Source organism: Sorex araneus, chromosome 1 (genome assembly GCF_027595985.1).
Source record: "Sorex araneus isolate mSorAra2 chromosome 1, mSorAra2.pri, whole genome shotgun sequence".
NCBI lineage: Eukaryota > Metazoa > Chordata > Mammalia > Eulipotyphla > Soricidae > Sorex > Sorex araneus.
The window spans coordinates 406,724,249-406,748,457 of NC_073302.1; the positions used below are offsets into that span (position 1 = coordinate 406,724,249).

General features: G+C 38.8%; 1 protein-coding gene across 1 annotated transcript in view; it reads left to right on the top strand.

Annotated features, from left to right (window-relative positions):
• The window catches only part of SLC26A4 (solute carrier family 26 member 4), a 55,808-nt gene extending 31,889 nt beyond the window's left edge, over positions 1-23,919 (top strand). Inside the window, exons 11-21 of the mRNA XM_004602258.2 lie at positions 2,335-2,412; positions 2,552-2,647; positions 3,576-3,682; positions 5,902-5,971; positions 10,655-10,747; positions 11,642-11,737; positions 12,514-12,744; positions 13,626-13,680; positions 14,831-14,976; positions 17,600-17,683; positions 20,824-23,919. Coding sequence (XP_004602315.2) covers positions 2,335-2,412; positions 2,552-2,647; positions 3,576-3,682; positions 5,902-5,971; positions 10,655-10,747; positions 11,642-11,737; positions 12,514-12,744; positions 13,626-13,680; positions 14,831-14,976; positions 17,600-17,683; positions 20,824-20,847 — 1,080 coding nt within the window. The 3' untranslated portion in view covers positions 20,848-23,919. The remainder of the gene's footprint in view (positions 1-2,334; positions 2,413-2,551; positions 2,648-3,575; positions 3,683-5,901; positions 5,972-10,654; positions 10,748-11,641; positions 11,738-12,513; positions 12,745-13,625; positions 13,681-14,830; positions 14,977-17,599; positions 17,684-20,823) is intronic.
• The last annotated feature ends 290 nt before the right edge of the window (positions 23,920-24,209 follow it).

A 24,209-nucleotide genomic window follows, 5' to 3' on the forward strand; every position in this document is an offset into this window, starting at 1 on the left:
ACACCCATGGCCAGGACAAGCTGTCTGTCAACTGGTGGAAGTTTCTGCTGCTTTCATTTGAGACGAGGCATTGACAAGCTCTCCCGGGCCTAGAGTGGAAGCAGGTACAGGCAGATCCCCAACTGCTGATGTTCCTACTCTCACCTCCAGGCTGCCCCTGTAAGAATGCCCATGTAAAGTGATTCCCTGGCAGAGAGTTTGGGGATAATGGTATTCTGGTAAGCTAATACCTCCTGCCACACACTAGTGTGTATTATATTTAGGAATGAAGGATGCCAGGATTCCAGTACTGAAGAATGAAGCAAGTACAAAAATGACTTGATATTTAATTACTGAAATGTATACTAAGTTCAGGGTTAAAAGTCTAAATGCCTGGACTGAAATGCAAGGAATTGGAATCAAGTAATAAATGAGCAGGGCTTCCTGGGGACTTCTCATGTTTTCTTGTATTTTAGAGCCATGTTTTCAGTACCTATAAAAATAGAAATAAACCTTGTAGGCATCTCACAGTGATATGATGAGGATTCAAGAGAAAAAGAAAAGTTCTGGCACATATTTATAAATGCTCACTGTTTAGTCACTAACTCCTCAAGAGAGAATCAGCATCTTAGTACCTGTGACAGATGTGGTGCCTTCTGCATAAGAAACACTATCCTCTATCTGCTGAATGTATAAAAGAAAGATGGAAGGGGACATTACGCATTCTCGGCACATCCACACAGTTTAAGAAAGCTCAGCAGTGGCTATTTCTCACATCCCCATCTGATTCTCTCTGACTCATGAGAAAAAGTAATTCTGATTGCAAACTGCTCTCTGGCTGCTCTGCTTTAACCTCTCACTGAAGAGCATTCATTCATGTTCTAGTAACTGAATCTGCTCACAGATCTAAAACTCTAAGCAGTGCTCACAAATCAACCTGACAAAATAAGTACAGATAATGAATCCCCCACAGATTTTAATGTAAAACCCACATTAGCCTTGACTCCCTTGATGGGAAGCTTATGATTACTGATGCCTGCAAGCAGATGGTCACTCTTCTCACCCGACTTGGGCAGCTGCCTGTCATCTTTGCTGTCCAATCTCTATTTCTCTCCCCGTCCACAGAATTTAGCATCTGCAGACGATGCAAGTGGCTTATGAAAGACAGTGGATATTGGTTAAGTCAATACATGGAAGGAAGGAGAATGGAGAAAGAGGGTGAGGAAGAGAAAAAGGAGAGGAGGAAGCACGCAAAAGTATCAGGAAACTGGAGATTTGAGGCTTCAGCAAGGGGGATCAGAATGCGCAAAGCAAGCGTTTTAGTGTTCCACAGGCATAATAGTCTTATACCGACCTAACTGTTGTCAGGCCATGTTCCGTTTGCCAGGTGAAGTGAGTATGCCTGTAACATTTCCTTGCAGTTCTGGATTTTCTGTTGAGATGGGCTTTACCTGTCTCCTTGACTCAACAGGCATTGCTTGTGTCCAACACTGTCTTTCCTGCTGCTTCTCTCCTGGCTCTGCTTCTGGCTCCCCGTCTCCTTTTCTCCTTTGTTTCAGAGCTTCTAGTCTTCACCTCGGCCAGGCCCCAGCTGTTTCAACAAAGAATTCCTTGATCATCTACTCAAACCCCTCAAGCTCTCTCCTAACGATGTATGGATCTTAGGAGAGCTTTTATGCCAGTGAAGGTAAAGTTTCTGAAGGTCGTTGACCCCTATTGTTGCCTTGGCATCACTTAAGCTGCTGGGCTTAAAGCTCAAGCCTGTGTGTCCTGGAAGGTTAGAGGAAGCAGGAGACACAGTGCTACCCCTTCATCTACTTGTGGGCATTTTGAATTTGCAACAGGACTGGCAAGTTTATGTCCCCTGAGATTTCTGTGGGAGCTGTGCGCTGAAAGCACAGTGTTATCAGAATTGCTTATTATGACAGTAACGCAGAAGAATCAGCTGTGTGCCAAGAGAATTTGCTTCTCAGGAATATTACAATGATCTGTTGTTGGGCAGGGGGAGTCTATGTTTCCTGGTATGGCAGATAATTGGATGTTTGTTCCCTAAATTGTCACCCAAACTACATGTCTGTGGTCTATCCAAATGAAATCCAGTTTGTGCCGGCTCTACTAATTTCTCTAAGCTCGTCTAATTTCTCTGCCATCTGCCATAACTACTACTACTTCAGTTTTGTGGGGTCCTTACAGGTAATTCTCAGTTCTCTCAACAGTCCTCAGGGAGTGAGCAGAAGGGAAGGTCAGGAGGCATTACGTGCACCTATGGATGGGCTTTCTCCTGCTAACATCCAGGGGGCTGGCAAACACAAGGGAAAGGAAGAACCCTGTTCATGGGAGTCGTGTATCTTTCAGGTTGCTGGTATTATCTCAGCTGGGATTGTGATGATCGCCATTGTTGCCTTGGGGAAGTTGCTGGAACCCTTGCAAAAGGTATGACCCTGCTTCTTAGCACAACGATTGCATAACGTCACATCACTGCTGGCCACCAGAGAGATAGCAAGAGGTTTAAAAATCATCACATGGAAAACCATTGCCCTGAATAACAGCCCTCCCTGTCTCTCTTTGGCAGTCGGTCTTGGCAGCGGTTGTAATTGCCAACCTGAAAGGGATGTTTATGCAGGTGTGTGACATTCCTCGTCTGTGGAGGCAGAATAAGATTGATGCCGTAAGTCCTATACCTTTTATTTTCCTCTGAAATACGATTTAGTTCAAATGTTCCCTTCATCATGATGCACCCTTTATCTCCTAAGTATTTTGGGAATTCCAAAGCAGATTTTAGAATTGTGATATAAGCCAAAAACTAGACATCTGCATGTCAACTGTGTTTTGGAAAGTTCCTTCATCTTTGAAAAAAATATGTTACCAATGAGAATCAGTCCCTAAGAGCTCATGTATATATATTATTGTTCTTCTATAGTAAAAGCAAATATATATTTTTAAAAGTCTCAAATTTAGAAGGACAAAAGCTAACAAAAACACAACATACAGAAACACCTCATGAAGGTGAAGATAGACCGTGTTGTGACGAATTGTAAAAGCCAGAATCTAAATCCATTATGTTCTGCTCCAGGACAGAAAAATAAAAAAAGAATAAGAAAAGCCTCTTAGAAAAACTTCCAGACAAATTAAATTTAAAAAACATAAAAAAAGAATAGTTTGAATAATACACTAAGCAATGGGAAAATAAAATATGCAGTTATATTTGCTTATATTTATAAAAATACTGGGGAAAGTTTGCATGTATGAATATGCATATACACATAAAAATAAGGAGCATATTAGTAAGGAGAGGAGTGAGGGTGGATGGAGAGCGAAAGTATTACAAGCAAGGTTTTCCACTGTAAGTGTTTTCTATATTAATTCCATTTAAGTCATGTTAATGTAGTACCTAGCAAAAATCAAATTAAAAATATTTAAGTGGGACATTTGGTCTTTATTAGGAAGGCCAACTTCCACTTCCACTTAAATATGAAACCATATTTTTTGAAAGCTGTAATTTATTTGTGGACAATTGATCTTATTTTTATGGTCGTCTTTTGCCTGATGGTACCTGACAAATTAATATAATGCTTTCATTTCTCTTTTCTCGATAGATTATCTGGGTGTTTACATGTGTAGCATCCATCATTCTGGGGCTGGACCTTGGCTTGCTAGCTGGTCTCTTGTTTGGATTGCTGACTGTCGTCTTCAGAGTTCAATTGTGAGTAAGATAAGATGGAAATTTTCTGTTAACAGAACAACACATCCTGAACTGTCTTATACATAAAATTCCTGAGATAGTGAAACTATTCTCTTTATAAATAAAGAGGAACCACCATCAACTGGACCCACCACCTTCCAGTAAACCACAGAAATGACCAACACAAAGGGAAAGAGAACCACCCACTAGATGTTCTCTAGAAAATTTAGAAAACATGGAAGTTGTTCCTTTGGCCACATATATGCAAATCTCCAAGAAAAGTGATCTTGTCAACATGAAGGGAATGGGCACTGTCCAAAAAGGAATGCCCACAAGTATTGACCGTGGCAAAACTGGGAAAGTCTACAATGGTACCCAGCATACTTTTGGCATTGTCATAAACAAGTCGAGGGCAAGATTCTTGCCAAGAGAGTTAACCTTCATATTGAGCATATTAAGCACTCTAAGAGTCGGAACAGCTTCCAGAAACAGGAAAATGATCAGTAAAAGAAGAAAGCCAAAGAGAAAGGAACTTGGGTTCAACAGAAATGTCGGCCCCACCCAGAGAAGCTCACTTGTGAGAACCAGTGGGAAGGAGCCTGAGCTGCTGAGCCCATTTCCCAGGGATTCATGGCAGGAGAGGTATTTTTTTAAAAATAAAAAGATCCCTGAACTATTAAAAAGACTAGAAGGGCTGGAGTGATAGTAGCAGTGGGTAGGCATTTGACTTGCCTAGGTTCCATCCCTGGCGCCTCACAGAACTAGTAAGTAACTAGTCTCGTGGTTATAGTAAGTAACTACTCACAGAATTAGCAAGTAACAAAGTAACCTGAACTCCAATGAATGTCACCCCTATATCTGTGTCTGTCTCTACATGTGCTCCACTGTGATCCTCTGCTAGTCATGCTATGAGTGAGAGAGAGGCGATCCAGCTAAAGACCAAGGTTGCTTTGTAGTTCCTTCTTTGATGTGAGGTGCTGGGCCTAAGTGTCTTGGGACACAGAGAAAGAGAGAGACAGAGACAGAGACAGAGAGACAGAGACAGAGAGAAGAAATGACAAGTGACAAGCTATATGCCTCAGTGTTTATATTTCCTTATGTAGGTTGGAAGAAAAGAGTTGGGTTGTTTTTTTTTTTTTTTTTTGGGGGGGGAGGCACACCAGCCTATGCTTAGGTCTTATTTCTGGCTCAGGGATCATTCCTGGTGGTCTCAGAAAACTACATAAAATGATGGGGATTGAATCCAGGTTGACCAGTACAAAGCAAGAACCCTGTCTGCTGTACTATCTGTCCAGCCCCTTGGAAGAAAAGGGTTTTACACAGAAAGACTATGTAGTTTATGAAACTTTAAGTTGCAACTCAGCACAGCCTAGTATGCTGAGATGAAATTTATGACACGTTTTCATTGCTGGTTTGAAAACTAGGTTACCTTTAACCAACAAAAATCAGTATTGTTCACAGTATTTAATTTCCAGCAATCATAAAGGCTGATTCAGGAGCACATTACCACCAGATAAATCATGGTACTTATTTGATTTTATCAGGAACAGAAAATCAACAGGATGCTTAAAGGGAAGGACTTATTTTTGGTCCTTATGGGCTCCTGGTTCTTATAACAATGAGACTAATTGGATTACCACAATCTCTATACTTTTATGAGAAAGTGGCTTTAACTCCCTAGTATTAACACTATGCTGCTTCTTATCTCCGGACTTTCCTACCTCCCCGAGCCTCATTTACTCACCATTAAAAAATAAGGATAAGGGGGCCGGAGCGATAGCACAGCGGGTAGGGCGTTTGCCTTGCACGCGGCCGACCCGGGTTCGATCCCCGGCATCCCATATGGTCCCCCAGCACCGGCAGGAGTAATTCCTGAGTGCAGAGCCAGGAGTAACCCCTGAGCATCGCTGGGTGTGACCCAAAAAGCAAAAAAAAAAAAAAAAATAAGGATAAGGATAACCCTGCTGGCCTTTCGGGATCATAGTGGAATGATATATGCAAAAGCTCTTTGCTCATACACAGAAAAGCCTGACGCTCATCCTTCAACAGAGTCCCAGTTCCTCCTCCTTCCCCAATTCCACACAAACAACAGCTGTTAGCTACAGGGACGCGCCATCTGAAGATTTAGACAGAGTCCAAAAGCACCAGAATGATCGGTTCGATCTGTTATTTTTTTCTAACTTTGTATTCCAAGTCATGACTGTTCCTCCAAATCCTGACCTTCATTTATCTTCTTTCAGTCCTTCATGGAATGGCCTTGGAAGCATCCCAAGCACAGACATTTACAAAAGTACCAAGAATTACAAAAATGTAAGTGCCTTTGAGAGACATTTGTTAAACTTATATTTGCTGGCCTGGATTTTCAGGAACTACATATTGCACTTTACAACATGAGGTAGAAGGTAGCCAATACAGTACTGTCACTGTAGCACTGTCATCCCGTTGTTCATTAATTTTGCTTGAGCACGCACTAGTAACGTCTTCATTGTGAGACTTGTTACTGTTTTTGGCATATTGAATATGCCACGGATAGCTTGCCAGGCTCTGGCGTGCGGGCGGGATACTCTCAGTAGCTTACCGGGCTCTCCAAGAGGGATGGAGGAATCAAATCCGGGTTGGCTGCATGCAAGGCAAATGCCCTACCCGCTATGCTATTGCTCCAGCCCACTTGAGCAAAAAAGTACTACTTGGAGAAAAAATCTAAAAGTCCATTGGGAATATCAAGTATACGTTTTTGTTTATTTTTTGGGGGGGTCATACATGTAGTGCTCAGAGGCATAGATATTTACAAAAGTTACTGTCACTGTCATCCCGTTGCTCATCGATTTGTTCGATTGGGCACCAGTAACGTCTCTCATCGAGAGACTTATTTATTGTTACTACTGTCTTTGGCATATCCAATACACATGGGTAGCTTGCCAGGCTCTGCCTCGCAGGCTCAGTACTCTCGGTAGCTTGCCGGGCTCTCCGAGAGGGGCAGAGGAATCGAACTCGAGTTGGCCGCGTGAAAGGCGAACGCCCAACCACTATGCTATCGCTCCAACCATTTACAAAAGTACTAAGAATAAATAAGTATTCCTAGCTCTGTGCTCATGAGTGACCCCTGGCAGCTCTAAGAGAAACATAGGCAGTGTGAAGGATCAAACCACCATTTGCTGCATATAAGGCAGGTGTCTTACCTGCTGTCTGGTCTCTATAGCCCTATTTATCACATATACTTTTGACCCAGTTTGCTCTGATATTCGTAGTTCATGAATTTTTTTTTTTTTAGTTTAGTACTTGAGGTAGTAGTTCATGAATTTTTCCATCAAGTTGATGCCACTTAAATGTGAACCCACCATAAAAGAAATTTTTTTTGTATTTTTTAAATCATTTTTTAAATTTAGTCACTGAAATTACAAAGTTCTTCATGACTGGATTTAAGGAATGCAATGTTTCAACATTGATCCCTTCATCAGTGTCCACTTCCCTCCACCAATGTCCTGTAAGAGAAATTTTAAAATAATTACTTAATTTTAGATATTGAATCAAAATCCTATTACTCTGGGCAAAGGGAGTAAAAAGTATAAATTTATAATTATAAAACAAATAAATCCCAGGGGTGTGTGTATTTACAGAATGGCAACTATAGTTCAAAATATGTGTTTTATATTTATAAATTGCTAAGAAAATAGATGCTCAAGCCTCTTATCACAAGGAAAACTGGTAATTTAATATGATGACTGATGTTACCTATCTCTGGATTCATTGTGCTGATCATTTCACAACATATACTACGATCGGATAATTGTGTTATGATAAAACTAATGCAATGTTATGTCATTTATATCCTAAAAATACAAAAAGGACAAAAACTCAGAGACCTCTGTAACAAAATAAGGCATTGTTGGGCTGGGAAAATAGTACAGTGGGTAGGGCTCTTACTTTGAGCACAGCTGACCTGGATTTCATCCCCAGCATCATATATGGTCCCCCAAGCACCTCCAGAAACAATGTCTGAGCACAGAGACAGGAGTAAGTCCTGAACACTGCCAGTTCTCTCTCTCTCTCTCTCTCTCTCTCTCTCTCTCTCTCTCACACACACACACACACACACACACACACACACACACACACACACACAAAGTATTGTCAACATGCATAAAGAATCCCAAAAGAAAAGAGAGAAATAATACTTGTATAATATTTACAAATACTTAGAATTCCCCAATTGGAATGGAAATTGGGAAATTTGGATGGAAATTGGAAAATGATGGAAATCATGACAAATAGAAACTGCCCTCTGAAGCCACTGGTGTACACATACGAATATATTAGAGTAATTCTGAAGAAAAAGGCATTAAAATTTTAAAGCAACAAAAGTAAAGAGAAAAACTGTTTCTTTGTTATGCATTTATCCTCTATGGAATTATTATTAAATCCCTATAAGATTTTCTTCATTCTATTTTATCACCAGGCTTTTGTGTTCTTTGACATCAAGAATATTTACTTGACATTTTGTTCTATACTGGAAATTAAGAAAAAAAAAGCATGATAAAGTAAATTAAAAACACTCCCAAAGGGGCTGGAGCGATAGCAAAGTGGGTAGGGAGTTTGCTTTGCAGGCGGCCAACCCGGGTTCAAATCCCAGCATTCCATATGGTCCCCTGAGCACCGCCAGGAGTAATTCCTGAGTGTAGAGCCAGGAATAACCCCTGTGCATTGCCAGATGTGACCCAAAAAGCTAAAAAAAAAAAAAAAAAAAAAAAAACACTCCCAAAACCCATTGATAAAAATACAAATAAGTTTGCTTTAGTGATTACCAGGCCAAATAAGGATTAAAAACTAGAAAACAAAACTTAAGATATCACCAATTCAGCAAAAACTAATTTTAAAAGCAAAAACATTTTTCTAGTTTTCTTCTTAATATGAATTCTAGGAAATGGAATGTAATTTTACCTCAGCTTGTCACTTGTCACTTGCCATCCCGTTGATCTTTGATTTGCTCGAGCGGGTGCCAGTAACGTCTACATTTGTCCCTGTCATGTGCTAGACTAGCCCAATGATATCTGCTCGCTCCAGGAACAGAAAGAGCCTCAAATCATTCATTCAGGGTTTTGACAAAGAAGTCTGACCATCTCATTGGTGGGAAGCCACTCGGTCTTTTGACATCCCATGGAATCCAGTCGGTAACAGCTCTAGTCCAGTGGTCATCTCTGAATGGCATTATGTGTCCGGCCCATCTGATTTTTGACACCGTGGTAAACGAGACAGCATCCCTGATTCTTGACCATCGACGGAGGTCAGAACTTCGGATTCCTTCTCTCACTTGAGTGAGATGTGATACTCCCAGCATAGCTCTTTCGATTCCTCTTTGGGATACCCGAATAGAGTTCTCATCCTGTTTGCATAGGGCCCAGGTCTCCTAGGCATATGTTAGTGCAGGAAGAACCGTAGAGTCGAAAAGATGTGCCCGGAGTTGGAGGTTCTTCGTCCTCTTAACCACTTCTTTGATGCTCTTGAAGGCGTTCCACGCTGCTCTCTTCCTCCTGCGCAGTTCTGGTGCCAAGTCGTTCCTCATGTTGAGTTCTCGACCCAGGTACACATAGCTACTGCATTCGGAGATGTTCATTCCACTGAGAGCAAATGGAACATCAGGGACTATTTCGTCTTTCATGAACATTGTTTTGGTGAGATTCAGCTGCAGTCCGACCTTACCACACTCATGGTTGAAGTCGGCCAGCATTTGTGCCGCTTGGCTAATGTTTGGTGTTATGAGAACGATGTCATCAGCGAAGCAGAGGTGGTGAAGTTGCCGACCGTCTATCTTCACTCCCATTCCTTCCCATTCCAGTCATCGCATGATGTTCTCGAGGGTGGCACTGAAGAGTTTCAGTGAAATGGTATCGCCCTGCCGTACACCTCTCTTCACGTCAATGATCACTTCCTTGTAGAATGGTGAGATCCTGGTGGTGAATCCGTAATACAGCTCTCTGAGGATCCTGATGTACTGAGTTTGAACGCCCTGTTTGGCTAGGGCTTTGATGACCGCTTCAGTCTCAACAGAATCGAAGGCCTTCTTTAAGTCGATGAATGTTAGACAGAGCAGCATCTTGAACTCTCGTGAAACTTCAATGCATTTGGTCTCTGTGTGGATATGGTCGATCATGCTGAATCCTTTTTGGAACCTGGCTTGCTCTCATGGTTGTCCTTCATCTAGTATTCTGCCTATTCTATTCAGGATGACACTTTACCTCAACATTTAAAGAAAATGCTGGACAATGAACCTGGATTTTTAGTAGTAGCAATTTAATTTATTCCTTCAATTTTTCTATTATGTGGAGAACAAAAATGATTCAAGAGTAGCCTTTACCTGTGGGGCAGGGAGCCGAGGATGACTTTGGGAGTTCTGAGTTTCAGACTCCCATCTGGGAGAGGCCTTGCCTAAATTACCCAACCTTTCACTGACCTTACTTTTTCTTATCTGAAGGAATTAGACTAAATTAAATGGCTAAAAAGTAGAAAAGGCTATCATTCTGTATGATCTGGCCACTGTGTGAGGGGGCAAAGAATAAGAAAATGGCATTATAATCCCCCATTCCTGCAAATTTCCTGTGTGTGTTTGTGTGTGTGTCTGTGTGTGTATGTGTAAAGAATTTTAACAATAACAAAAGGTCATTGATGTGAATTTAAGGCTAATTATGTCCCCATTCTTTTTTTTGTTTTGTTTTGTTTTCATGTCCCCATTCTTAGTCTCTATCTCTTCATCTGGAAATGAGGGTTGAGTTGCTTCCTACAGCCCTTCTATCTCTGACTTGAACTGTAAAGGTCTGGGAGTTTGGGGAAAGTATTATTACCTCATTCTACTGGTATGATACCGCACCTCTAAGAAAAGATTATTGCTGCTCTCCTGATTCTCTAAGCAATTATAATTTGATTCATAACTGAATTAAACAGAAGTTTAATTGAGTTGTTGTGGCCTGAAATTGACCTTGATTTCTTTTTTAATTCTAGATTGAAGAACCTGAGGGAGTCAAGATTCTTAGATTTTCTAGTCCCATTTTTTATGGCAACGTTGACGGTTTTAAAAAGTGTATCAAGTCCACAGTAAGTATTTATCACCAGATATTTGCTTTGTAATCTCCTCGAGACTCCCTTTTATATTCAAAGTTCTAAGACCTTATAACATATTCCCTCTGTTTAGGACAATTAACCATTCTAACAGCCTCTTCCTCAAGTAATTTACAATCTATTTGTGGATAAGAAAAAAAAGGTGACAATAACACCAGTTCCTGGTAGCAATAACAGATACCAGATAAAAATTCCAGAGGTATCTCTAGCAGAGTCTCAGTCAAGTTTTATGTAAGTGGGGAATACTTGAAACAGTTCTCAGACGGGAAGCATCCTTGTCAGCTGGACAGAGCTAGCTTTGTGGGCAGCTGAGCAGAAGGAAGGAGATTATGTTCAGTGCTTGAGAACTATGTGAGCTGAAAGAGAAGGTAGGAACATAGAGGGAGGGTTGCCCACATGGAGTAAAGGGTAAAAAGAATAAATGAAATATATAAGAAGGAAACCCCTGTTTGATATGCCATGCTATGCTTCCACAGCTGGGTTTGCCATTAAATCAGTGTTTTTCTTAAGTGAGTGTCAGGGCATACTGGTTCAGAGGAATGTTCATAGATTTCTCAATAACAAAAGGGCTCTGTGATGTCAAGTAAAATTGGAAAGCAGACTTAAAGCCAAAGAGATCACTTTCCCTCCTGGGTTGTGTTTTGTTTTGTTTTTATACTTTCTCTAAGCATTATCGCTGTCTTGCCGGAGTCTTTGGGTGGCTGGGGTCAGGTGGTTTGGTAGTGGAACCTCCATCCACCTCAGAATTTCCTTTTTGGCTTAGTGTCTCAAGGAATAATACCATCTGAGATGTAACTTGCCCAATGACAATTGCTACTAGTGAGTTTTAGGAACCACATGTTTTAAGTAACTTGACATTTATTTCCAAAGGTTGGATTTGATGCCATTAGAGTATATAATAAGAGACTGAAAGCACTGAGGAAAATACAGAAACTCATCAAAAAAGGGAAATTAAGAGCAACTAAGGTGAGACAACAACTTTCTTTTCCATCTTTAGTTATTTTGGTGGGTGGGGGTAGGATGAAGGGGTTTGAGCCACACCTGAAGGTGCTCAGAGCTTACTCCTGGATCTGTGTCAGGGTCTGGGGTACCCTACGTTAGGGATTGAACCACATGCAAGGCAAACCCTCCACCCACTACATAATGCTCCAGTCCCTCCCTCTTAAGGTTTTTTCCCCCCTTCTCAGAGTAAAAGTAATTAATCTCAAATTACATCTAGCCTCTGGACCCAGATGTGTACAAACAGATGTATGTTAAATAGCTGAGTTGTTCCTATAGGCAAGAGGGAATAGGAGAGGATAAACTGAACTCAGCAAGGCTCCCTGGATACACAGGGTATGATTCCCTGCCCCCCACACACACACCCAAATGAAACAAACCTACTTTTTACTAAAAGGAATAAAACAGGTGCTAATTCAATACTGGAAGATAACTCACCACAGTAATTTTCTAAATTTTTTGTGTTATTACCTTTGATTTGAACTCTTCAATGTCTTTTGAGGGGAGCTAAGTTCCATAATCTTCTAGAAATCAAGAGTGTCCTGGTTACTCTGCTCTTTAATTTTTTTTCTAAGAAAATGTCAAAGTTCAGCTGAAGTTTTAGCTCACTTCTTAAAAGTTCCTCTCCTCTATGTTTTGCTTACCACCAAATATCATGAAGAATTTACAAGTAATTTGAAATGACTTGTTGAAAGACATCCCAAATCACTGAAGATTAAGTTTACAGTATTTTCTCTGTTTAGAATGGTATTATCAGTGATACTGGCACATCCAACAATGCTTTTGAGCCTGATGAAGACATTGAAGATCCAGAAGAACTTGATGTCCCAACCAAGGAAATTGAAATTCAAGTGGATTGGAACTCTGAGCTTCCAGTCAAAGTGAATGTTCCTAAAGTGCCAATTCACAGCCTTGTTATTGATTGTGGAGCTGTATCTTTCTTGGATATTGTTGGAGTCAAGTCACTGCAAATGGTAAGGTCTGGTATTTTTTGAATTATATAGATTTGGAGCACTGTTGATAGTAAAATAACATAGGTTTCCCAGTCTTGAAAAAAAGCAACTCCAATGGCTCTGTAATTTTTCTGGAAGGATGCTCTTGCAATAGGGTGTAATATTTAAAACAAATGTTATGTAACCCAATTTCCTGATGCTGAATCTCTGTAGCATCATGACAGTGGGTGAGTAGCTTTATCTATCTGTACCTTGATTTCTTCATCTGTAATATGGGAGTAATTAATGATGGTATATGATTCATGGGACTGTCAAAAGGATTAAATAAGAGATTGTATATCACATGGTATATTATATATTATGAATTATACATGTATGTAGCATATGTATATAGTTTGTGAAAATGACTGGCCCATAGTCACACCTCAGAAGATAATAATATGGAGATATATATTATTTATGAAAATAAATAGGAAATAAAATGTAATAATTTAAGAAGGCAATTAATTAACTTTTACATTTGGAATCTGGTTGTCACATACTTGTACTCATAAGTCTTTCTCTCAAAGACAGAAGCATGTTATTTTCTCTAAGAACAGTGGCTCTTTTAGGGATCCTCCTGTATTCTTTTCTCTTCTTCCTTCCACAAGTATTTACCCCTGTGCTAAAGAGTTTCACTGTTAAGCACTGAAGATACTTTGAGATTCATCATCCCTATTCATGCCATTTCTTTAGAGTGCAAACCTCTATTGTTTTCCAATAATGAGAATTCCTACAACAATGAACTTTCCTCAAAATACCGGTTAATCATAAAATTACTAGTTTCTTCTGAGCAAGTAATTGCTACTGAATTATGCAAATGTGAAGTTACTCATGACAAATGCTTCTTTTTAAATTTTTAGATTGTCAAAGAATTTCAAAGAATTGATGTAAATGTGTACTTTGCATCACTTCAAGGTAAATGCATATATGTATATATCGATGACTTTCCTCCTAAACCCTTTCTCGTACCTTGGAATGTGGATACTTGACATCCAAAGTCCTTTTTACAAACAACTATTTTTCATTGTCGTGAAAGATGTAAAAATAGAATTGGTCATTTTATCCAAGTATAGAATTAATTTAGTGTTCTTAAGTATATTCATGATGCTATACAATAATCACAACTATTTCCCCAAATTTTCCTGCTGCAAACAGAAACTGCCCATTAAGCAAATCCAGAGGCCCTTTTGAATCTAGAACTTTTGTTTCCAATTTTTGCCATAGAACTGGTGATATATGTAAATCTATGTCCTGGCAGTTGAACCGAATAAACAAGGGGCAATTATCATGGGGAAAGAAGAGGTGGAGATGACACATGTCCTTCTATCCCTGAAGACATAATCTGTGTCTGCCTGCATGCTAGTGTGTAGGGAAATAGTTCGCTAAGGTAAAACCTAAGATGAGGATTCTTTTACAGGTGATTTCTTGAAAGACTACACTCTAGAAAAAAAATTTTTTTTTTTTTTGCTTTTTTGGTCATACCTGGCAGTGCACAGGGGTTACTCCTGCTTTTGCACTCAGGAATTACTCCTGGTGGTGCTCGGGGGACCATATGAGATGCTGGGAATCGAACCCAAGTTGGCTGCGTGCAAGGCAAACGCCCTACCTGCTGTACTATCACTCCAGACCCTAGAAAAATTCTTGAGAAAGTAAGAGTAAGGGAAGAAGCTGGATTAAGACATGGTGCTGGAAACTCATCTTAGCTTTATTTCATAGAGAGCAAACATCAGGAAGAACCCCAGAGTAAACCCTCCTTGACCAAGGCAATCAACTAACCTGTTATAGGCTTTCCATCAGCGAGTAGCTATCGCCTGAGATGGGAAGGTGGGGGCCGTCTACACTGGCTAAAGGGAGGTGCACATACCAAGGTGGTATGCCGTAAGCACTTCTAGTATAGCCAGCGCATGTGCTGCAGAAAAAAGAAACTTGATGGTTTAGGACAGAATTACATTTTTGAAAATGAAAGAAAAATTTAAAAGGAGGAGGTATAAAATATGAGTATAGGAGAATGTTACAAAATACGTTTTCCTAGAAACTAATTCAATTATTTTCTCTTCTTTCACAGAGCATGTGATAGAAAGGCTGGAGAAATGTGGCTTTTTTAATGATAACATTAGAAAGGACATATTTTTTCTCACTGTCCATGATGCTGTTCTCCATCTACAGAACAAGGCAAAGACCCATGAGGTTCAGGATTCTATTTTAGAAACGGTAAATATTTAGCCTTCTCATGTATGTCTCCTAAATTGTCATGAGTTCTAGTGAATGGCAGATGTTCTACAAGTTTAGGTTTGAACTCTAGCGATGGAACTTTATAACATCTGCTTCACTTGCCAGAGTCTCAGTTTTCTTTTCCTTTCTTTTTTATTTGAAAGTAGAAAAGTTTATTGGAAAGTAGAAGAGAAAGAAAAACAAACTCCCCAAGTGGGGAAGAAATCAATACAGGACTACATTCCACTCAATTTTTATATCAGTAAACTGTGAATAAAAACATCCAGTTTTCTAGTTAGATGCGAAGATGAAATACCCTCATTTATATACCCAGTACTTAGTAATTCTAAAATTAGTGCATTTACTAATAAAAAGTGGGAATTAATTATGTCTTCTTACAATATAGGCACATATATATGTATATATATATATATATACACCAATCATATATACATACAATTTTAATTCTCAGAAATCTGGAAATTCTTGATTATAAATATTATTAAATAGGATCCTTTGTGTTAAAAGTAATTAAAAAAAGGAGAAAAATTAAAAACCCCTACTCACCCCAGAGTTAATGAATCCCGAAGAACAAAATAGAAGTTGATTTCTCCTGGGGCTCCTTCTTTCACCATTTCTCCTGTCAAATATCCAGGGGAGTTGAACATTCGGATCTGGGTCATTGAGCTGGGCCTGCAGGTAGGTCTGCTTTCTCACAGACCTTCTCATAGTAAATTTGGGTAACTAGAACAGTGCCTGCAGAAAACAACAATAATAATTGTTCCAGTGACATAATCTACGATATTTAAATAACTTGTCCATTTGCTAAAGTTAGAATAAATCAGCTTATATTGTAGGTTAGAAGTTAATGTTTAAAGTAAAATTAGTTTAGAAAACAATAGTACATTATTCTTTTTGGCTATTGTTAGTGAAGAGATTGTTCTATTAAAAGCTACTGGGAAAAATTACTAAATCTTTTGAGATCTATAAACTGCAGACCTCATAAACAAGCTATACTCAAGATATTCGTCTATTAAAATTCATGTATTTTTATAACTTAAACTTCTCTAACCTATGGGTAACCACACCAAAGCAACACCTAGAATGTATCTAAAAAAGATACCAAGTTAAAAGTAAAATAAAAGAAAGGTGTCGAGTTCTTTTCCAACTTGAGAATAGTCATTTGTTTTTTTCTTCACACCCTATTCTGATCCAGTATCTCAGGCATGAATGTCACAAAAACCATAAATTAAGATTACCACACAAGGCTTAGAGACTTACTCTTATTTCTGATTGATTGATATTGTGAGTGATGTGAATGGCACATTTTGAGCTAGAATAGTACAATGGAGTACAACTAGACTGAGTACCTGTATTATATATTTACTAGTTCAATGGATGGTTAGTTGAGCACTGTTGATACCTTGTCTGGTCAGGAAACCTATAGGTACCCTCAATGTTCAGTTGAGTCCCTAGGTAGTCAAGCATCCCTTGTCAATGGGCATACTTTCTGAGACACGTGCCCTTAGGTCTTCATTGTTATGTGACCATCACAGAGTGTATTTTGTTCTCCAAAAAGCACCTCTCCATTTAACAGGTAGAGGAATTCGAGAGGGTATCTTTGAAGGAAAGCTAGACCATCTGATGTGTCATTACTGCTCGTAGTATGTTGGTAATGTGCCCCATGACACACCGGGAGATAAGAGTCTGGATTGTGTCACAAGAATGTATATGGTAGATGTAGAGTAACTGATAATAAACCTCACCCCTGGAACTTTCCTTCAGTAAGAAATATGTATTAAGGGTCTTGTCAGTACAGCAATAAGACCCCATTCTTATCCTTTGATTTGACTGTCACAAGGCCCACCTTCCCAGCTTCAACTTGTAGTTCATCTGTATTTTTACACCTGAGTCACACCTACCTGTCCCCTTTACATCATGACCACATTCACAGGGACCTATGTAGTCTCTAAATCATTGCCACATTAGCAAAGTAATTGTATTATTGATATGTGAGATTAAAATTAGCTAAAACTTCCTTCAAAATGTGCATTTGGGGTTGTTTTGGGAACAACTTCTTTACACATAAGACAGACCCCCAAACTTACTGGTTACCTCTGTGTAGAAGATTCTATTACCTATTTTCCTAACAATAAACCAGGTTTGTAGCTGTCAATTCTTGTTTCCATTAAGACTAATTTCCATCTGGTTCAGCTTGGGGTCATTTTTGTCATCTACCACATGCCCTTCAATGGGTATCCACTGTTTACTCCCTGTTACCTTAAGTGCTCTTAGTTTAGCCATTGAGATAAGATCACCCTTGATGGACGAATCATTTAGGCAGATGGGTAACTCACTAAAAGGCAAACACTTTAGAGGTTAAGGATGAAAGCTGAAAAGGAGGTTAGACAATGGAAAATTCTAAGAAGCTCACACTTGGATGTGATATAATGGGCTACAGCAAAATTCTAAAGTGGGAAATACAGGTAACAAAAGAACTGAGAAGTATGTATATTAGAGATGAGAAGTACCATCAATGCTTCAAATCATTTTCAGTGTAGTATCAGGGTGGGTTGATGCTATTATATTTCTAATAAATATGGGTTATTTTGTTGTTGTTAAGATCACCCTAATCCAAGACTGTAAAGAGCCACTTGAATTAATGGAAGCAGAGCTGATTGAAGAAGAACTCGATGTACAGGATGAGGTAAGAACCTTTTTTTCCAAGAAAAAATTAGGTTAGAGCTTGAATAGATAAGATGAAACAAATAGTAGCAATATCTGACTAAAAGTATTCAGGGAAAGGGGCTGGAGTGATAGCACAGCGGGTAGGGCATTAGCCTTGCACAAGGCCAACCCGGGTTCAATTTCCAGCATCCATATGGTCTCCTGAGCACCGCCAGGAATGATTCCTGAGTGCAAAGCCAGGAGTAACCCTTGAGCATTGCCGGGGCTGACCCAAAAAGAAAAAATAAAAGTATTTGGGGAAAATAATTTTTTTCACACCAAATGGTGGTGTTATAGAAAAGAGGATGAAAAACAATTCTCTTTGGAGGGCAGTAAGTTCTTAAAGATGTTTTCCTAAAAGCAGAGAGGAATGATCAGTGACTAGAAGAAGCCAACACACCTGACCTGATTTCATGCCTAAGCTTCCACCTATCTTATCTGCCAAAGACCTAAGTCCAGTGAATTGGGAGAAAGGCGAATAAAGAGAATTTCTAAACAAACGGTTTCATAAGATTCAAGAATAGTGTATGAGGAGCAGGAAACTCCAGGGTTTTTTTTTTTTATGTGACTGATTTAAGACTTTCCAAAAAAATACTTCCTTTATTAAATATTCATTTCTCTTTTTATTTGAATTGAACCCAGGTCCTCCGCATGTAACACACTTGCTCTACTACTGAACTAGATCCTCAGCCCTGATCTAGTTATTTCTAAGGACCATTAGACTGTTCATAGAACACTTGATGGAAATTTGTAGTAGTTGTAGTAGTAGCTGAGAGAAATTTGTGGTTTTAATCTCGGAGTAAAATGGGACCAACAAGAGTAAGATACCATAGTCACACCTAGCAGTGCTCAGGACTTATTCCTAGCAGTGCTTGGCGCTTGGCGCATATACACTGCTGGAGATTGAACTGGGTCAGTCATGTGCAAGGCAAGGGCCTTATTCATTGTATTATCTCTCTGGCGCCAGACCATAGTATCTTAAATCTGAAAGATGTCTTTGAAATCAAGTAGTCCCAGATGAGGGTGATCTTCCTGCTCTTGGCAGAGACTTTCCTACATGAACCAGCCTTAAAGGTATTATCAGCCTTTTGTTTTATTTTGTTTTGTTTGAGGGGCTGAAAGACTGACCCAATGCCTCCTCACACAGCAAGGGCTGTGCTTTAGAACTGAGCCATCCCTGACCCCTTAATGGCAATTTTTTTGCATAGTTGAAAGTCTCCAAGTTTTGCCTGTTTATAAAGTCAAATTTGACCCTTCTCTAATGACCACATTGCATAGAGAACTGCCTGTTTTTTGTTTTTTTGTTTTGGGGGGACTTTTTTTTTCTTTTGCTTTTTGGGTCACACCTGGTGATGCACAGAGGTTACTCCTGGCTCTGCACTCAGGAATTATTCCTGGCGGTGCTGAGGACCATATGGGATGCTGGGAATTGAACCCGGGTTGACCTTCTGCAAGGCAAATGCCCTACCTGCTGTGCTATCACTCTAGCTCCAAGAACTGCCTTTTTGAGCATCAAACTCTCCTACTGAATAGCTGTTAAATATTTGGGAGAAGTTCTCTGGTTTTAGTTGAGATTCCTTTAGGTCCCTTCACCTGTTCCTCAGACACAAAATTGATTCATCCTTCTCTGGCCAACAAAGGACACAAATATCCAGCTGGTATCAGGCCAGGAGGTAGATTATGCAATCCATGTTAATCTTGTCAAATTATTTCTAATAGTGTGGCTTAAATATGTGTTTATTTTGATAATAATTTTGATTTCATGAAAATGTTTACTTCTCTTGATGTAACGCAGTCATCTAATGACTTGAACATTTTCATAGAATTATAGTCCTGCTGAGCTTCCCACTTACATTTTTATCATTGTTTGATTTTATTCATTTTTTGTTATTTATATTAGGATTTTTGGGGGATGGGGACACTTCCAGAGGTGTCCAGGTATCACGGAGTTTTTACTTACTGCAGAAACATATATATTTCGGGGCTGGAGAGATAGCACAGGTAGGGCGTTGCCTTGCACGCGGCCGACCCGGGTTCGAATCCCAGCATCCCATATGGTCCCCTGAGCACCGCCAGGAGTAATTCCTGAGTGTAGAACCAGGAGTAACCCCTGTGCATCGCCGGGTGTGACCCAAAAAGCAAAAAAAGAAAAAAAAGAAAGAAATATATATATTTCTACAGATGACATTTTGTTGGTTCCAGTTTATTGGTATTTTAAATTCAGAAGCCATCATCCCGCATGTTAACTACCCACAGCCCATAATGTCATATGCAAGTCTGATAAACATGCCCTTGTGGCCTTATTCCTGGTCCTAATTTTTAAAAGTTGGGAAAGAAAATGATTTTTTAAAGGAATTAAGGGGGAAAAATAAAGAAAAAATAAGAATAAAAATGTTGCAAAAACTAATATTTAGCCCTCTGTGGTAAAATCAGAGAGTGAGGGGATACCCAGCAGAAAAAACTTCTGAGATTCGAAAGACATTGTTTCTGGGTTCTATTCAAAATAGAGATTTTGCATCTTAGTTTGTTCATTCAGAGTACACAGGATGTCATCACTGATCAAGGCAATCCTTCCAGTCACCATAGTTTATGACTAGAGGACCGGCTTAGTTAAGTAAAACTCCGTACATAAGTATTGAAGTTTAAGAAGATGGCGCAGTATAGAAGTGTTTTTGATTACCACATTGATGGATTAATCAAGTAGGGTTTGCCTGAAAAGTGAATCAGAACAGCAGTGAGGTGGGAACCAGTGTCTTGAGGAGAGCCTGTCCTGACTACTTATTGGTGTGTTCCCCAAGACAAATGACTCTGACTTCATTTTAGTTTCTTTGTGTCAAATGGGAATAATAGTTCTTCAGAGTTGTGGAAATTAAAGGCTGCATGAAAAAGTAACAAAAACAGTGGCTCGTACACTTCAAAAGTGCTTAAAAAGTCCTTACTCTTGATTCAATCCAATGAGAGTGTAAAGAGGTACAAAATTCCATTTTTGCCTGACTTTTCTTGGGATGAGACACAGCTAAAACAGGTAAATTAGCAACCCACACTATAAAACACCTTCGTCAAGCAGAATGTAGGGAGAAGGAGAATTTGGCTAACACGGTCCTCTCTTTGCTTCCACAGGCTATGCGGAGACTTGCTTTCTGAAAGTGGACAAGTGGACTCAGGATGTTCCTCCAAGAAATGACTGCAGGACAGTTGCAAACCAATGTAATTCTATGCAAATATTTTCTGCATTGGCTATTTCTTCAGACTTGAAACCTTCATTTTTTTTCCATTAAAATATTTTTTTGTATATGCCAAGTATCAAACTTTATACATGTTAACCATGCATTTTAACACTGAGCTATATACATCCCAACCTCTGCATTATCTTCTTACTTTTGATATATATATTTTTTAAGGCTCTTGGCCATTGAAAGAGAAGCACAAACATTATTTCTAGACTTTATTTATAACTACATTACTTGCTTTTGAAATATGCCCAACGGTGAGGAGAATTAGCTAGGTGATTTAGAATATCCAGAATCTGTGGTATGTTCCCAATTCCCCACAACCTTGCAATAGTCTTCTCGTGTGGTCCAGTGCTGTCAGGGGAGCAGTGACCTAGTGGCCTCTGGGGGAAGGTGAGTCTGAATGACCTTGACACTTAGGAGTCTCACTGATCACTTAGGGTCACAAGAGGAAATGCTGAAATACAGTAATCAATGAATGCACTTATTTAAAAAAGTAGTCAAAAATCACCTGGCAGACATATCAAAAAAAAGTTTTTTAAAAAGAAAGAAAATTTTGTTAGTATTTAATAATGAAGTATTTTTATATGTGACTATATAGAGAATCAAAATTCAGAGCTACAGAACTGAGCTGATACATTTCAGAAACATGGATTTGGAGACAGGAAGAATTGGCATCCTTCTGGCTTATAGTAATCATTTTTTGGACGTGATACTAATCATGGGTCACAATTAAGATCAAGTTAAATAACGACAGTCTATTTTTCCATAAAAAGCAGTTTTAATTTATCTTAGTTTATAAAAATGGTTTTTATATAGTATATTTAAGTAATGGCTAGAGGTATTTTGGGTTTTTTGTTTGTTTTTTTCTTTTTGGGTCACACCTGGCAATGCACAGGGGTTATTCCTGACTCATGCACTCAGGAATTACTCCTGGTGGTGCTCCTGGGACCATATGGGATGCTGGGAATCGAACCCAGGGCTGGCCACGTGCAAGGCAAACGCCCTACCCACTGTGCTATTGCTCCAGCCCCGCTAGAGGTATTTAAACTATTTAAAATCTAATAGAATTTTGTTCTTTTAAACAAAAACAAATTTGGATATGAATATAAGATCATAATTAAAATTAGTTTGTAACTTTTCCAAAGAGGTAAAAATTTAAGTATTAAAGCAGAGTTTTTTATCCCCTCCAAATTTTAGCAATCTGTAAAGTGATCTTTAACTGAGATCTGAATACCTTTCCAAAATAATTTAAAACCTTAATTTTCTACACATATTGATGTTCAATCTGATTAATTTAAGACAACACTTTCCAAATGAATTCAATATAAAAATAAAGAGACTGATTTGGACTTACCATTTTTCATTGACTTATGATGGTGTGGACATCCTGATTAAATTGAAAATATGGTTGGAAATGTATTTAATACATCTAACCTACTGAATATCAGTGCATAGACAGCCTTCCTAAAACATGTCCAAAACACATTAGCCTACAGCTGGGAAAAATTATCTAACACAAAGCCGTTCTATAATAAAATGTTGAATATCTCAAATACAAATGGGCATATTGTAGATAATGCAAAAACACAAGCACGATATTCAAAATTCTGCTAAGAGTAAACTGTAGAGCATTGGCTATACCTCGGGGCCGAGGTTCTAGTTGGCAACTCCAGCTTGCATCACCACTCTACATCATAAGCAAAGATTACAGTGCATATCGCCAGCCAGGAAATGATCAAATGTTAAATTACAGTTTCTACTGAATGTGCATTACTTTTGCCTCATGATAAAGTGGGGAAAAAATTATAGATAAAACCATCGAGTGTCAGGGACTTTTTGTATAACTATTTTTAAAAATTCATACTTTAATTCTGAAATATTACTTCATATTTTAACTTTTCCTTTTTTAAGTGCCAATAATGTTCTAGGTATTATGTGAAATATAGGCTTTAGTCCTGTGGACTATTTCCAAATATTTTACACTGCAATGAATGAAACTGTACTTCATTCCTAGGGAAAATAAATACTCAGGTTCCCAACATGTCTTGCATCATTGAGAGTTATATTGGAACAGATGCATGAAATTCCCAAATATTTCTGGCAGGAGCTCTTTTCTCCATTTTTTCCCTTAAATACAGCCAGAACAAGGGTTTCTCCTTTTGGAGGGAAACCATCAATGAATGTATCAGACTGGATCACTAAAAGCACCATCATCCCCACTCTACAAACTTCATATTGGCAACTGGGTGAACGTAATGGATTGTGGTGGTACACAATTCTTTCATGTGCATGGACTATACTATATTTAATTGACTTAGAACAGATTTCTCCTCATCACGGGAAAAGCATAAATAGGAGTTGAAGTTCATTTTTCACAGTAATACCTTATAATGACAATTTGTATTTCTAAAGAGCATTTATAATAGTCTTGCAAAAAATAGATGAATACCTCTGTTTAATAGAGGAAATGTGCCCTGTTTATTTTTTTGATTAGTTGAAGAACATACCAAAGTTACATTTTACTGTAATGATAGTTTTGTAAAATCTTGAGCCATTTATGACTATAGAAGACAAGACTACTTGTTTTTTAAAAACGCTCTAGGACATCTAGGCCTCATGTGACTAGTAAGTATGCATTTTAATACAGTCTTGTCAATGGAAATTCTACTTGAAATTAAAGATCTCTTTTGTTATATTTTCAACTGATACAAAATTCCAGTGTTTTTTATGAATTACAAAAACAAATTTTATCTGTGTCTTTGTAGATATTTGCACTATTTTTTTTAAATACAAAGTTGTTTTTGAAATGACTCTGACAAGTCCTTTCTGAACCAATTATTAAATGACTTAAAAGCCCTGCCTTTTTAATTTGCTGTTATGCTTACTCGTCATCATTTTGGTGTACAGTTCATAGTTTCACTCCATTTCTGTGTAACTTTTTTGTGAGTACTTTAATGTAATAAACAACGCTGTTGACAAATACTTATTAATCTTGTAATTGTTTTTTATATTGGGGGGTGCAATTGATAGCGTTCAGTGATTGCTTCTAGCAGTCCTTGAGGTCCCTATGGTTTTGGGTCCCTGAAGATTGAATCTCAGGCTACAGCCCGCAGAACATGTGCTTCATGCCTTTGAGCCATCTTCTGATACCAAATCTTATGAATAGGGTTGGGGGTATTGGGGCCACACCTGGCAGTTATTAGGGGCTACACATGACTCTGTGCTTGGGGGTTTCTCCTTGTAGTGCCTGGAGGACCCTGTGGTTGGTGCTGG